Genomic DNA, 13,344 nt, shown 5'->3' with positions numbered 1-13,344 from the left:
CATTTAGAGCGAGAAACACCGTGGGATGCTTAGATGCATTTATAAATGGAATACTAACAGCGGTGAGGATAAAGTGGAATCACTCAAGTTGCCAGCAAGTATTTGAGTCATTTGTTGTGCCTAAAAGTGAGGAGATCTGAAGATGAGAAAGTGTTGTAGTTTAGGACTGCCGGGAATACATCGTCTCAGTGGGAGAAGAAACTTCACTGTTTCCTAATCTTTGCAGAAGTGTAGTCAGTGCTAGGATACGTCATTGTTGTCATTAAGTAGGTTTGTTACAGAAATGAAGCTTTAATAAACTGGAAATTGCAGAAGCTTATCATCCTTTGGTCATTCACTCATACGTTCATATTGAACACTCTGAGCAAAGCCATGTGCTAAGCTTAGGAGATAATGGTGAGTAAAAATGGAAATATACTGGGGCGCCTGGGTGGCTCAGTCATTGAGCATCTGCCTTCGGCTCAGGGCGTGATCCCGGCGTTATGGGATCGAGCCCCACATCGGGCTCCTCCGCTATGAGCCTGCTTCTTCCTCTCCCACTCCCCCTGCTTGTGTTCCCTCTCTCGCTGGCTGTCTCTCTCTCTGTCAAATGAATAAATAAAATCTTTAAGAAAAAAAAAAAAAGGAAATATACTTGCCGAGGAGTACCTGGCTGGCTCAGTCGGTGGATCCTGTGACTCTTGATCTCGGGGTTGTGCGTTCGAACTCCATGATGGGGGTGGAGATTACTCCATAAAAATAAAATCTTTAAAAAAATACACTTCGTGTGGATGTGTGTGTGGATGTGTGTGTGTGTGTGTGCGTACACACACATACACATTTGTCCTTAAGGAACTTTTTCGTAATAGAGAAGACACATTTTAATCATACAGGTGTAGAATCCCAGCTGTGCAAGAGCTACAGAATGCTTGTGACAGGGTGACTTACCCTCCGGTGGGTTAATTTCTTTAAGCAATGTCACTTGAGAGAGAAGATGTTAGGAGTTAGTTAAGGGAAGAGGTAGAGGGAAGAACATGCATTTTCTGCAGATTGATCAGTCTGTGAGAGCTCGGGATGGGTATGAGCGTAGCTGGACTAGAGAGAGGAAGTTTGGTGGGAGTGATGCTGGAGAAGGAGGTGGGGTCATGGTAAGGTGTTTTGTTGTTTTCTGAAAAGCCAAAGGAAAGCCATCAAGTGGTTTGTTGGGTGAGAGAGAAATCTTGGTATGAGGTACCTTTTGATACTCCTTTTGGCAGAAATGGAGAACGGATGGAGGGAGGGAATGTGGTTGGATAAGTTAGCAGGTTGCTGCAGTAGTTCAGCCAGGAGCTGATGGTAGCTTGAACTGGTTTGTGGTGGTGGACATAGAGAGAGGCTCCGAGAAGTATGTAGGAGTTAAAATTGAAGGATTTGGTGATAGAATGAGGAGGAAATAGCCATGCTTTCTGATTTGATCTAATCTAATTTGGTTTACGGTGCTGCACAGAGATCCTTTTGTTCATTGTCCACAGTAACCGCCCACTGCCCTGTAGAGAATGGCTTTGGTAACCAGGTAATTATCAGAGATACTGCAGGATGATAGGTTTGTATTTTTTATTTTATTTTTTAAAGATTTATTTATTTATTAGAGAGAGAGGAGGGGCAGGTGGAGAGGGGGAGAGAGAATCTCAAGCAGAATCCCCGCTGAGAGCAGGAGCTCGATCCCATGACCCCGAGATCATGACCTGAGCCAAAATCAAGAGTCAGATGCTGAACTGACTGAGCCACCCAGGTGCCCCAAGTTTGTATTTAAACTTGGTCCATGTGTCCTAATGATAGTTTTATTCGTACTAATCATCCTTGATTATTGGCTGTAATGCCTCTTTGAACATTTTCTAGTGCCGTCATAGAACATACCAATCGCGTCATCTTTCTTGAAGATGATGATGTTGCAGCGGTGGTGGACGGCCGTCTTTCTATCCATCGAATCAAACGAACTGCAGGAGATCACCCTGGACGAGCTGTGCAGACCCTCCAGATGGAGCTCCAGCAGATCATGAAGGGTGACGTTTTTGTCCTGTTATGGCCGGTGTTCTTAGTGGAAAGGAGACGGGCTGCTTCCTGTGGTAGCGTAGGAATCTGATGACAGCGCTGACTGAAATCTCCCACACGATTAGTGAGGGGATAACCCCAAGAAAAGGGATGATTCTTTGGAAGAGTTATCTGCTGGTCTTAACGTAGTTGTTCTTCAAACTAATTCTTGGTTTGTTGTTTCTAACTTTAAAAAAGAGATTGTTTAAATAGTACTTGATATTTTTAAGATACCTTATTGGCGTAGTTTGTGTTCTGTTTCTTATTCCTCTCTTATTCTCTCTGTGCTTCAGTTTTCTTATATATAAAATGGGGATAATAGGACCTACCTCATTAAGGTTGCTTTGAGGATGAAGAGAGCTAATTTAGGTAGAGCTTTCAGAACAGTGTCTGACACACTTAGTGAGGCCTACATCACATTTGCTGTTGTTAACTGTTAAGATTATTGTGGTCATGATTTTTATTCTCCTTTCTCATGGGGTCGAGGTGGGCTAAAAGCTAACATTCATTGCATAACTGCTCTATGTCCGGTCTCTCCTATATTAATCCACGCTACAATGCTGTGAAATAGTTGCTGTTCTTATTTTACAGATGAAGGAATTTCCCCAGAGCCATTTAGGTGTTAAAGGGTAGAACCATAATTTGAACCTAGATCTGACTCTTAAACCTAAGTGTGTCCCCTTCCTCTGTTTTGTTCTAACTGCATAATTTAGGTGTGAAGTTAATAAAGTGAGTTTTCCTCCTTATTTTTCTTCACATGGGGTAAAATGTCCTATGTGAATATTGTACTATATTGCCTGAGCTCTTGTTTCGTTTACTAAGATTGTGTTACAGGGGATAGGATTCTTAATGGTACGGATTTCTTAATGATACAATTTATGTTACTTTAGGCAACTTCAGTTCATTTATGCAGAAGGAAATTTTTGAGCAGCCAGAGTCCGTTGTGAACACGATGAGAGGAAGAGTCAACTTCGATGACTATACTGGTAATTAAATACGAATTATTGTTTCGGAGCCTCCTGCGGGGGTTGGCATTGGCAGCCTGAAAGTTCGTTGTCCTTTACAGCCTTACAGAAAACTGTGGCTGCTAGTTGCCAGTGGCACCCGGTCATCGGTTACAAGCCCTTCCGTTTATTACTCCACTGATGTGAGGAGCACCTAGAATCTTTAGGTATATAGAGACAGAAGGTAGATTAGTGGTTGCCAGGGGCAGGGAGAGGGGATGAAGAGGGAGTCATTTAATGAGTGCAGGGTTTTAGTTTGGGAAGAAGAAAAAGTTCTGGGGATAGTTGGTAGGGATGGTTGCACAGCAGTGTGAATGTGCTTAATGCCACGGAACTGTACACTTAAAAATTGTTAAAATGTTAAACTTATGCTCCATATAGTTGACTGCAATAAAAAAGGGGAGATAATAACTAATGGTTGCCAGAGGCTGAGGGGATGGGGGTGGAGAGTGATGCTAGGGGGCTTGGGACGGTGATGAAGTGTTCTAAAATTAGATAGTGGTGACGGTTGCACAACTCTGAATGTACCAAAAACCACTGATTGTACATTTTAAAAGGGTGAATTTATGGTACGTGACATATCTTAAGGTAGTTATAAAAAATGTGAAAACTGGCTAGAAAGTCACATTTGAAAATTGTCAGTTAAAGGAGTGTTAGCATAATTTTCCTGGGAAGGGGGGGATGTCCCCCAGTGTATGATTAAAAACATTTAACTTGTTTTCGCTTCAGAAAACCGTTATTAGGCACTTGCTATGTAGCAGGGACTGTTCTGGGCACTGTCAATTCCAAGAGCAGTGAGACCTGGTCCTCTCCTTGGGAAGCTTACATGTATCTGCTCAGCCTGGATTTTCTCTCTCAGTTTCTAAATGAGTGGAGGTGTCAGCTTCCCCAGAGGCTCTCCACCTGTTTGCTTAATGCCTTCTGGGATAACCTGTACCCTCCTGCTTATTTAAGATGAGCTGAGAGTGCAGCCTGGTCTTCTTTCTGGAAATTCTGCCTGGACCCTGTGTCACAGGAGCTTGTCCACCTTGCAGAGATGAGTTTGAGATTGACGTTCTGGGGTCATAAGGTGTCTATAAACTGTTTATTGTGAAATCCCATTTTGGGAGCACTCCTCGCTCATTGTGACCAATTTAGTAAACAGTTTCACAAACAAGCTTTGGGCTGAGCTTCTTGGCATTAATTCGTTTTTGAGAAATAATTGCTGGTGTGAAAATCTCTTCCTGAATCTGTGTGTCGTATGTGCAGTATTAAGTGTCTTTTTATGTCATGTTCTTTTAATGGGTAGAGAATGATTTCTCTGAGTAAATGCTGTCTCTCTATCTTTTTCTTTTCTGAGCGGCATCAGACTTTCTCAACAGGAGAGATTTGTTGAAGCTGAATTATAAATTGAACATCTGTGTTCGGAACACCATGCTGAACATAGTAGGGACTATAGGGAAGTTATTTCTGATACGGTCTCCTTTTTGAGGTTCTCATAAACCTAGAAGGGGGGTGAATATATAGTTATTTAAGGAAAGGTAAAATATGATCAGTGACATTAGAAATACAGTTTAATGTTGAGATGTTTAAAGTTCACTGTTGAATTTGGAGTGAAGAATAAATGTGTCAGCGGGCAGGGGCTCTGGGGCCAGGGAAGGCTTCATGAAGTAGGCAGGCATGAGTTTCGAGGATTTGGAAGGTGAAGATGACACAGGAGCACTGCAGTTGGAGAGAACAGCGTTAGCTAAGGGGAGATAGTGGAAAGCCATCAGCCAGCTATTGGCAGAATACTGTGTAGTCCAGTTTGCCACACCTACTACCTGAAGAGGAGTGAGGAGCAGTAAGTCTGGGAAAGAAGATGGGAGGAGCTGCCAAAGGGGTCCTTGAATGCTCTGACGTTGGGGGTGTGGGGAGACCTCCTTGTGCAGAAATTGCAGAGGTATGAGGAGGCTTAGGAGTTAGGACGATCAGAGCTTCACTGGAGTGAACTGGGTACCAGTCTGAGCAGCGTGCACTGGATGGGCGGGAGGCCGAGATGCAGTTGCCACTTAGGATGTTGTCCTGTCTGGGCTGAAGCGATGGGGAAGGGGAGGAGAGAAGCAGGAGCTGCACCTGCAGGTGTGGGGAGAGGGGGTTGTTAAAGGTGGTTGAGCTGCAAGAACTGGGAGAGCCGCAGTAGGGGCCATCTATGGTATTTGTGGAAGAAAGATCAGGAAAAAGATTTATTTCACAAGGAAAGGCAGTGAGATAAACTTTCAGAAGTTCGGGATTTTAAAAAGCACTTTTATCAGTGTTACCTTCCTTATAAAAGTTCTGTAATACAAAGACGATAGCTGTTATCTTTTTTTATTGTTAGGATAAGGAAATTGAGGCTCTGTCAGTTTGAGCGTCTTGCCAGAGGTCACATTGCTGGTCCTTATGGAGCCAGGCTAGCCTCCCGTATTCAGCCGTGTTCCTGAACATGCTTCCTTTCTGCTCCTGTCCTCTGGCCACTCTTGCTGCTGCTTTTTTTTTTTTTTTTAAGATTTTATTTATTAGAAAGGGGGGGAGGGGCAGAGGGAGAGGGAGAAGCAGACTCCCCATTGAGCAGAGAGCCCCAGAAGGGGCTCGATCCCAGGATCATGACCTAAGCCAAAGGCAGTCGCTTAACCAACTGAGCCACCAGGGCGCCCTCTTGTTGCTTCTAGTAGCTGTGGCCTACCTTATCAGAATTAGGCTTTTCTCGAAAGCATCATCCATTCAGACCTTGGATGACTCCATCCGGAACTACCTCAAACCTCCCTCAGCCAGTAGGGAATTTGCTAGTTTTTAGGGAAATAGCTGTCACCGAGCTAGCTAATTTCCCCATCTTACTTCCTGTCATTCTTGGTCATCACCCAAAATACACGTTTCTCCAATAGTCTGTCTGCTTTTATACTGAGTGATCTCCAAACTGATTTGCCGTTGCATGACTTTAACCCACCCTTTTAACACTATTTGCTTTCTTCCCAGACCTCTCCAATGCCTGCCGAGGTCTGTGGAAGAATACTGCAGGCAGGGGTGCGCTTGGTCAAGTGCAGAACAGCAAGAAGGCTAGTCTGGCTGCAGCACTTGGGTGGGAGGGACAGTACTAGGAGGTAAGGTCAGAGTTAAGCAGCCGGCAGGGCATGTGGGCACTTGAAGACATAATAAGGAGTTCAGATTTTATTCCAAGTCATTTGGGAAGCTGCTGAAGCTTTTTGTGGTTGTTTTATTTTTTACTTTGCTGATTTTTTAAAAATAGATATAATACATCCTCTTAGTATTGAAATTTAAAAGGGAGAACATAACGTTACTCAGAAAAATAAAAAGCAAAACACATGCCTTGGTTTTATATTATAACCAGTTATGGTAGAAAAAGTGTGGGGAAAGAAAGAGCAGGGACAGAGTAGACAGACCGCGGGTGTGTCAGATGCAGGATGATGCCGCCCCGGGCATGCATGTCTGTCTCAGACCAGCCGCGTGGTGCCTCAGATAGGATATTCACTTGGTGGCTGCCCAGGAAATATTAGTTGAAGAACTAAATGGATGTTGAATGAAAATTTCTCACAGGTAGAAAACTAGCCTTGTGTTGAAGTATTTCTGCACAAGATGCCCTTAGAAGAACCCATAAATAGCCGTAGAGACAGAAAGAGGACAGACTCATTGGAAGGTTTTGTGATCATTTAATGTTTTTAAGGAATTATTCTAAGAGATGGTTTTATTCTGTGTGTGGAGGACAGGCTCTAAGAGGTGGAGATAGAAGAGAGAGTAGTCAGGAGAGTGTTGCTGTGGTCTGGGTCAGAGATTTTGGACTACATGATGGCGTTAGAGTCCCCTTTGGAAGGTGCGCCTACAGGACCTGCTCAGGGTGGCTGTAGAGAGGGACAGGAGCAGTCGAGGGGCACTGCCGTCAGGTGCCTGGGGGTGGCATTTACTGAGATGGGAAAGACTGACAGGAGAGGGGGGTTCTGTTGTGTTCAGAGTAATGTTCTGAGAGTGGGGGGAGCACTGTTCCTGTGGGAAGTGAACGTAACTCAGTTTTTTCCCAGATAGCTTAAAGAGATATGATCAGATATAATAAAATTCACCATTGCTGGTGTAAAATTCTCTAAGTTTTGACAAACCTCCGCCAGGTGATCATAACCCTGACCTTCACGGCAGTCACGATGAAGCACAGTTCCAAAGCCCTGCACACCTCCTTGTGCCCCTTTGTGGTCAGTCCCTTCCCCACCTCTTGTCTGTGCCCCTGTGGTTTTGCCTTTGCGATGAATTGTCATCTAAAGAGAGGAATGGAAAAATGACCGGACAAGGTAGAGTGAGATAAAAACCGTAGGGGTGTGGGCCTGCCGGGGGGTGCGTCAGGTTAGTTACAGGTGTGGGGCGGACAGTTAAGGTTGTGACCTATTTAATTTAGTTTTCGAAACCGTTATGTAATTCTTTAAAATGGTAGTGTTGTTTCCCAGATGGGCAGTGGACACTCACGAAAAGTAGCTGTTTCCTGTGGTTCTTTCGTAAATGATTATATTCACAAACTTCCCTTTCAGTGAATTTGGGCGGTTTGAAGGATCACATTAAGGAGATCCAGAGGTGCCGGCGTTTGATCCTCATTGCCTGTGGGACAAGTTACCATGCTGGTGTAGCAGTAAGTGGCTTCTTAAGATTTTCACTGTTTGATGTTGGGCATCAGAAGGTGTCTGTGACACACCATGTACACTTACGCTTTTTAAAACACGATGTCACCTTTTCATGTTGTTAAGACAAAAATCAGGAAGGTTGGGGGCGGAAATGTTAATAGCTGCTTGGAATTATTTATCAGTGGAAGATTTGCTTTAGAAAGACCCTTAGATATACAGGTAGACTTCGTGGAAGGCAAAGAGTGGGAAGGTTTTTCTGTAGGAGCAGTCATTAGGTTTTGCTTGTCATTATTTTCTTGGTTCAGACAGATGGCTGGTAACATGTGCGAACCTCAACAGGATTTTACTTGGTAGGCACATTTCTGCCAACGAAGGAAGTCTGCTTCTTGTCAGACTTTGTTCTTTATTTTTTTGGAAGCTAAATTAAAACAAATTTTATTTAAATTTTTTCTACTTCTATTGAGAAATAATTGACATACGTCATTGTATAACTTTAAGACCTATAGCATGATGCTTCAGCCTAGATATATTGTGAAATGATGGCCACAATAGGTTCTGTTAAAATCCCTCTTTTCATAGAGGTACAATAAAAGGAAAGAATAAAGGAAAGAAATTTTTCTCGGTGATGAGAATTCTTAGGATTTACCGTCTTAACAACTCCCCTGTATATCCGACAGCAGTGTTTGCTGTAGTCGTCGTGTTGTACGTTACATCCCCCGTGCTTGTTTATCTTCTAACTGAAGTTTGTACCTTTGACCACCTTCCTCTAATCCCCTCTCCCCCACCCCCACCTCTGGTAACCACAAGTCTGATCCCTTTTTCTGTGAGTTTCTTTTTGTTTTGTCTTGTTTTTTAGATTCCACATATAAGTGAATCATACAGTATTTGTTTTTGTCTGTGATACTTATTTCACTTAGTATAACGCCCTCAAAACCCATCCATGTTGTCACAAATGGTGGGATCTCCTCATTTTTCATAGCTGAGTAATAGTCCTCTGTGTGTGTGTGTGTGTGTGTACACCACAACTTCTTTATCCATTCAGCAATTGATGGACACTTAGGTTGTTTGTGTCTTGGCTGTTGTGAATAATGTTGCTCTGAACATGAGGGTGCAGGTATGTTTTCAAGTTAGGTGTTCTTTACCTTTGGCTGTATTCCCGGAAATGGAATTGCTGGATCATATGGTAGGTCTATTTTTAATCTTTTGAGGATCCTCCATAGTGTCTTTCATGGTGGCTGCGCCAATTCACATTCCCACCAGCGGTGCACAGGGTTCCCTTTTCTCCACATCTACACCAGCGTTTGTTATCTCTTGTCTTTTTGGTGATGGCTATGCTAACAGACATGAGGAGATAGCGCATGTGGTTTTAATTTGCATTTCCCTAATGACTAGTGATGTTGAGCATCTTTTCATGTACCTGTTGGCTTTAGGGAAATGTATATTCGCGTCTTTTGCCCATTTTTAAATTGGGCAATTTGGTTTGTTTTTTTTTTCCCCAGTTGTATGAGTTCTTTATGTTTTGGATATTAGTTCCTTACCAGATACATGGTTTGCAGATATTTTTTCCTGTTCTGTAGTGTGACTTTTCACTTTGTTGATTCAGGTTTCTTTTGCTGTGGTTTGATGTAATTCCACTTTTTTGTTTTTTATTTTGTTGCTTGTGCTTTAGGTGTCATATCTAAGAAATCATTATCAAGACCCATGTCAACAACTTTGTTCCTATGTTTTTTTGTAGGAAGTCCCTGGTTTCAGGCCTTTCATTTAAGTCTTTAATCCATTTTGAGTTAATTTTTGGGAAGCTGAAATTCTGTATCAAAGATGTGTGTTGGTTGTCAGTGCAGAAGCATAGGAGTATGATGGTCTTTTAGTCCAATAGATCAGATCCAGATGTAGTTTCTTATGAAGACACCAAATGGAGTTGGTGTCGACTCCCCATTAAGTACAGAAGACCCTTACACATTCAGTTTCTACTTCTAGAATTGATTCCAAAGTTTATGACTTAGTGATTTAGGGGCGAAAATATCTATGATCTGTATTTGTGGGAGCCAGTCATGGAACTAGTGAGGGAAACTGGATGGTTGTCCAGCCCTTGCATCTCAGTTCTCTCACACACCCACTCCTCAGATCGCGTGGTCTAAAAAGGAAAGTCTAGGCAGTATTGAAGGGGAGAGTTCTAAGAAAGTGCTTGTTTCAAACATGGGGAAAAAAAGAATGAATTAAAGACATGAATGTAAATGAAGGGATTGGCCAGTTCCCTGGTGGCTTGGATCTGTTGTTACTGAGTGAGCCCTCTATTCAGAAATAAAAAATTTAATTAAATGTTTCATCTAATGCTAAACCTGAATTTTAGGGCAGAAAGTATATGCTATGTTAGAATTCTCTAATTATGAAATTTGCGAAAATATAAGGTTTGTTTTGTTTTTTGGTAGATGCTGAGACTACTATACTTAACAAACATTACAAGTCCTTTTGGGGTTTATCATACAAAACAGTGTCGTTAATTCTATCTAGTTTTTGTGCGTGCGTGTGTGTTTCTTTTGGTGGAGTCCAAAGTGAATGATACATATGTATACATTCTTTTTTAATATATAATATGTATCCTGAACAAGAACAATCAGCTAAAATCATTCTAAGTATAGTTTGCCTTTCAAAATGTTAATTGTCTCTGGGTTTTTACAGTGACATACAGTAGAACTTATGACAGTATATTAGTCTCTTACAATGCAGATATGTCATGCTGTGTATTTATAAAGAGTTGCTTCCACTGAAAGAAAAAGATATTTATTAGCACAGATAAACCTTGAGATTTCTTTTGCAGGGTATATTTAAAAATATCTGGTAAGTTGCTAGATTTGTATCTTTCTTTTTTTATTTCGAAGAATAGAATTCCAGTGTAATGTTTATATTGTAAATGAGGGAATAAAGTTTGATTTTTGTTTGTTTGAGGGAAAACGTCCAGTATTTTAGGGTCAGTAACTTATTTATGTATTATTAGTAAGTAAAATACTGCAATGGAAAAGATTTGTTAAAAATAAGATTTTGTCTTTGAAGACTTTCTGTAAGTGATGTTATAACATTGTTAAAAATTGCCAAACCGGAGTTAGAGAATAAAACCAATTACTTTACTTTTGTGGACAAGAAAATTAAAGGGATATGAAGTAAAGGACACCTGTACAGTTCTTCACTCCTGTGAAGGAGGAGTGCAGTGATGGGGCAAGAGATGGGTGGGGCCCTTTGCCTAAAGAAGCAGGTGGTCTTCACAACAACTAAATGTATGCATCTGTAGGGCCTAAAATTGTTCCTGCCTAAAAGTTTATTTTTTCTATTGTTTTAAATTTTCTGATGTTTAGAGCAAAAGGAATTGAATTAGAATGGAAATTAGTAAAAGAAATGCTAGTGTGCTGTTTGAATAGAAGCGTACTACCCCCTACTTCACTCTCCATACTACAAAATTTGGAAATAGTGAGCTTTCTTAAACAAGAGTCCTAAAGTGTATTGACATTTTTTGGGAAACGTTACTACTTTATGAATACATAGTATTTTTGAAGTGTTTAATTTTTCATGGGGTGTTTAGGTGTCTGTGGTTATCTCCTTTGAACTCTCTCAGTGACTGGTATTATATGAATTGTTGTTTCAAGATTAGGAATTGGGAAGTTAGAAATAATATACAAGCTAACTCAGAACAGTGCCTTTTCTTCTCAAAACATTTTATTTGTGTGGGTGTATTTGCTTTTAAGAATACATTCATTGATAACTAAAGAGACTTGTACTAAAATGTTAACAGTGCTTATATCCTGGCTGGTGGGATTTTGATTATTTTTTATGGTTTAATCAGTATTGTTTGTATTTTCTAACAATGCATGTGTATCATTTTCATAATCAGAAAAAAATGAAAAGTGTATGTTGACTCCAAGGAAGTCCAGTGAGAAAGTGTTTGAAGTTAGCTGATAGGACCGAATCATCTTTTCTCTGCAGACACGTCAAGTTCTTGAAGAGCTGACCGAGCTGCCTGTTATGGTGGAGCTTGCCAGTGATTTCCTGGATAGAAACACGCCAGTTTTTCGAGATGATGTTTGCTTTTTCATTAGTCAGTCAGGTATGCTAATTTTAAAGACTTGAAGGAAAGGAAAGTCATTCATTCTAATAGTTACAGCATGTCTTGGCAAAAAATCTGATATTTAAAGATAAACAAGTATTGCAGATGACCTGACAAATACAGATTTATATTGATCTTACATAATTCTGTATGAATTAGTAAAAGTAACACATTTTACACTCAAGGAGCTGAATTTTCAAAGACAGAAGGAAAGGAGATCCTAAGAATTAGGAACTTACTATTGAAAGTTTACAAATTTATTATTTTAAAGTGCATGTTTTTGTTGTTGTCGGTTTTTTTTTTTTTTTTTTTTTTAGACTTATTTATTTTAGAGAGTGCATGTGCAACCCGGGTGGGTGGGCAGAGGGGGGAGAGAGAGAGAGAATCTCAAATAGACGCCCTGCTGAGCATGGAGCCTGACATGGGGCTTGATCTCAGAACCCTGAGATCACGCCTTGAGCCGAAATCAGGAGTTGGATGCTCAACCAATTGAGCCACCCAGGCGCCCCTTGTGCATGTTTTAAATTTTGCTTAAAACAAATGATACTATTCAAAGTGTAGTCAGTGTTTTGTTTTTGCATCTAAGAAACAGTGTCTGCTGACCGCTCTGTGTGTTCCTCTTGTCTTCCTTGTTACATAGGTGAGACAGCAGACACTCTGATGGGTCTTCGGTACTGTAAGGAGAGAGGAGCTCTCACTGTGGGGATCACGAACACCGTGGGCAGTTCCATATCGAGGGAGACAGACTGTGGCGTCCACATTAATGCCGGGCCCGAGATTGGTGTGGCCAGCACGAAGGTAAGTTCCTGACGAGTTCTCTTATCTACTCATAGTGCTGGTGGAACACACTAATCCATACCGCAGAGTTCATTCGTTAGCACTGATGGAACTCCTATAGTTTACTAATCATTGTAATTATTGTAAGGTTGAACGGTCAGTAACAGATAAAACACTTACTGTTCCGTCCCACTTCCATGTTGAGAGGTGGAAAGGGACACGTGTATGTAACGTACATGCTGGCTGTTTCCATTCATCACTTACATTCCTGCTGCCGGTGCGGCGGGTGCATGGTAAGCCTGACGTCCTCTTCTTTTATTGAGTATGGTAGGGAATTAGAGAAATAACAGATTAGAAACATCCAGCTTAATTCCAATAATCTTTGACATTTTAACTTATATATCATAGCTTCTAATAAATATGCCAAAATATGCATATTACCTGTGAAAGTTTGTAAGGGGGTGTACACTTTTGGTATAAAATTCCCCAATTTAAAAAAATGAAAATGAGATTATACGACAATATCTATTTCTCTTTGGATACTATATCTGTGGAGACTTAAAGCACCTTTTCTTTTTTTAAGGCCAATTGAGACACTTTGCTCCTTGAAATTGGAATATACATAAATGTAGTATTAGTAATAAAAATAGGAATCTGAAAATACAAAAGATGTTCTCTCTCCACAATTGTATTACTCTTCATGATTTCAACATTTCTGTTTTTCGGATTAAGCATATTTCCTGCTGATTGTCTAATAAGATGTTTAGATATTGGTGGATTTGATTCTAATGAAGGGTGTGTG

The 13,344-nt window shown here is 41.0% G+C and overlaps 1 protein-coding gene across 2 annotated transcripts in view; it reads left to right on the top strand.

The window, feature by feature from the left end:
- The window catches only part of GFPT1 (glutamine--fructose-6-phosphate transaminase 1), a 56,209-nt gene that overhangs the window by 28,431 nt on the left and 14,434 nt on the right, over positions 1-13,344 (top strand). For both annotated transcript variants that reach the window (XM_026484129.4, XM_044377543.3), the window contains 5 exons: positions 1,858-2,021; positions 2,940-3,035; positions 7,580-7,677; positions 11,645-11,765; positions 12,406-12,563. In XM_026484129.4, the coding sequence (XP_026339914.1) occupies positions 1,858-2,021; positions 2,940-3,035; positions 7,580-7,677; positions 11,645-11,765; positions 12,406-12,563 (637 nt within the window). The remainder of the gene's footprint in view (positions 1-1,857; positions 2,022-2,939; positions 3,036-7,579; positions 7,678-11,644; positions 11,766-12,405; positions 12,564-13,344) is intronic.

The sequence above is a fragment of the Ursus arctos genome, unplaced genomic scaffold (genome assembly GCF_023065955.2).
Source record: "Ursus arctos isolate Adak ecotype North America unplaced genomic scaffold, UrsArc2.0 scaffold_8, whole genome shotgun sequence".
In the NCBI taxonomy this organism is placed as follows: domain Eukaryota; kingdom Metazoa; phylum Chordata; class Mammalia; order Carnivora; family Ursidae; genus Ursus; species Ursus arctos.
The sequence above is the reverse complement of the archived record's forward strand: the minus strand, read 5'-3'. Positions and strand labels throughout refer to the sequence as shown.